At 34.0% G+C, this 2,920-nt stretch overlaps 1 protein-coding gene across 1 annotated transcript; it reads right to left on the reverse strand.

Moving 5' to 3' along the window:
• Positions 1–3: 3 nt before the first annotated feature.
• LOC118757473 lies at positions 4–584 on the reverse strand (the record flags this gene model as incomplete). Its single annotated transcript, XM_036492186.1, has 4 exons — positions 495–584; positions 351–431; positions 180–277; positions 4–120 (listed from the first exon to the last, which is right to left on the reverse strand). Coding segments are annotated over exons 1-4 (354 nt in total), but the record flags the coding sequence as incomplete, so codon positions are not given.
• Positions 585–2,920: the final 2,336 nt, after the last annotated feature.

The following is a 2,920-nucleotide window of genomic DNA, read 5'->3' on the forward strand; positions in this document are numbered from 1 at the left end:
TTGCTCTTCGCTTACCAAGTCACCGGTGATTCGGCTTACACTGCGGTGGGTTTTCACAGAGAGCACCTTACATTCACGCAGCAGTTGACCCTGCGCTTGAACCTCACAACGCTCGGGCATCTGAAAATGAAATAAAGCTTACAACAAAGTTAAACATTAGTTAAATTTAAAACACCTACCTTCTCGGCAAGGGCGCTTTCTACGGCGGAAAGCCTTTTCAATATTTCCTCTTGTCGAGTCTCCATTCTTCCAAGGGCAGAAAATATTTGTTGTAGCGCTGTTGAATTTCATAAAATTTAAGTGTAAATTAAAAATACAATCAATATATGTATGTTGTTTATTTAATATACCTGAGTCATTATCCACGGCAGGTTGGGGGGCCGTACGGTCGAGGAAAGGCTGGGACACGTCGAAACGGCGAGATACTCCAGCTACAATGAGAACGTTTCAATTAGGATAGTGTCACTAATATAATGAATACTGATTCTTCTTACCATTTGCCTGACTGATATCCGGCTCCTCCTCTCCATCAATAATAAAACTGAATTCCATTTCTTTTTAAGTAAAATTATAAAATAAGTTATGTAACAAGGAATTAAAATAAATTTATTCCCTACTGGAATAGCAAAATACTTATGGTCTATATCTTCTCTCTTAATAATTTGAATGTCTTAATCTATAATTTGAGCTACAAAAATACCTAAATCAGATGAGGACACCACGGGCTCCCTAAAAATGTCCCCAACCTTTGTTAAAACTACAACGCCAAAACTGTCTGTTTGGGTTTGTTGGTTGACAATTTTTAGGGATCCCGTTTTTTTACTAAAGAAAAAACTATCTTTTTCTTTTTTACAATTTATAATAAACTTATCTATTTGTGAAATTTTGCTAGAATCCGTAATATCTCTTCGTTCTTCTATTCTTAAAAATAATTGCTGCAATATTTTATTTGGATTATTAATAATTTTTTTATATATAATTTTCGAATTTATATGCAGAAAAATTGTCTAAAGGACCAAATTGTTTAACGCAATCACTTAAATGCAAAAGACCATGGACATTAAAACTGATTAAATGTTCGCCGTAAAAATTACTAAACAACTTTACAAATTCTTTTAACATTTCATTAGCGACATTAGATTCTACTTGACAAGACTTCTCACAAGAGAGAAGGCGAATACCGACATGCAACAAAAGAAAATGGTAATACAAGTTATCCGGTATACAGTCTTTCAAAACAAACAACCCCGAGTACAATAAAAATTGCCGGTATTCTGTCGACTTCCAGTTGCTTATTTCACGCAGATCTCGACTGAGTCTGGAAAATACAGAGGGAACCAACTTATTCAGAAATAATATTTTTTCATTCATCTTTGTTACGTTCCCTCTTTTAATAAGCAACTGGAGTAGTTTTTTAGTTACTCCTAAATCAACTAAATGCATGGGTTCTAACGGAAATTGAGAAACCATGCCAATATTTACAGATTCTAGCAAGATTTCACACTGTCTAAATTCGTCTAAATGATAGGTTATATCTACTCTATTTTTAAACGAACTATCTGTTCTTAATTCTCCTACGTCTTGAGAAAAACAGACCCTTCTTTGTAAATACTGTCCTTGTTGAAGACATTTAGGGCAGCTGTTTTTCCCAGTGTGTGACTTCACGCCAGTTATAAAGGCGCGGGCTGGCGTGTCACATGTAAAAAGTCTTACACTAAATTCTTTTAAAACCTGCTTAGATCCAACCCTTACACCATTCTGACTTAGAATTTTTATCTCTTCGCAAAACTCAGCAAGGAAATTATTAACATGGGATAGCTTACTCATTCCTGAGAAGCAGGCAATAGTAAATGTGACCGAATTAGGAAAAGCTTCTACATGCCCCAAAATGGCCCACAATGCCCTATTAGAGCTTTTAAATAATTTCAAACCATCTATACAAAAATCAAAATCTTTGAAATTAAAATTATATTGTATTCCTAAATACAAAAAATTCACCTTCAGGAAAAGGTCGAATTTGAACTATTTTTCTACTTGTACCCAAAATGGTTCTTGCAGTTAAAGGTAACCCGTTAAGTCCAGCATTATGTAAGGTTTGTAGGAGGTCCGTTAGGCTATTTTGCAAAATATTATTTTTGATTGCCCACGTTTTTAACCCCCTACAAATTTCCTCGCTTAGGTTTTTGTTTGCAGATTCTTCAGTGCTATTATCACTTTCGACATCTTCAAACAAAAACCTGTCATCATCGCTATTATATTCATCGGTATCTAATTCAGGAAACACTTCCATAGTGCTGGACGTTAGATCACTATTTATTCCGCGGCAAAATGCTTCTCTACTCGTGGACGGAATATCATCGCTTTCTAACCCAGAAGTCGGTTCATTCAGTTTACGAAACTTCGCAACTGTTGCTTTATAATAAGCTTTTTCCTTACTTATAAGGTTAGAAAGCGTTCTTTTATGCATACCGTAATAAATAATGGTGTAAAGGTACGATCTAATAATAATTCTATTAATAATGATAATAATAGCAATTAAAGTAGTAATATAAATAATAATATTATAATACTATGCCTGCAAAGAACATATAAAAATAAAATTTGATAAAAAATAATATATAATAAAAAATATCGCAACAAAACCAAAAAAAAACTTCATTGAAACGTCTATATATTATGGCCATAGGCAAGTGTATCCACATATCGTCGTTTAAAGTACAAAACCGCGTATCAAGATAATGCAAAACCGCGTATGTGAGGTTGCATAAATTATATTCCAGAGCGTAAAAACTCTCATATGTCAAAATGGTTTTCTTTTTTGTAAAGCAATCGCATTTCTGGCTAGTATATTTCAGAACGAATGGATAAGGCTGGAGCCAAGAGCTATTGTTAGCTAATCCAATTTTTGGCAAAAAAGGTA

The sequence above is a fragment of the Rhagoletis pomonella genome, unplaced genomic scaffold (assembly GCF_013731165.1).
Source record: "Rhagoletis pomonella isolate Grant_MI unplaced genomic scaffold, Rhpom_1.0 Rhpom_scaffold_18380, whole genome shotgun sequence".
Lineage (NCBI taxonomy): Eukaryota > Metazoa > Arthropoda > Insecta > Diptera > Tephritidae > Rhagoletis > Rhagoletis pomonella.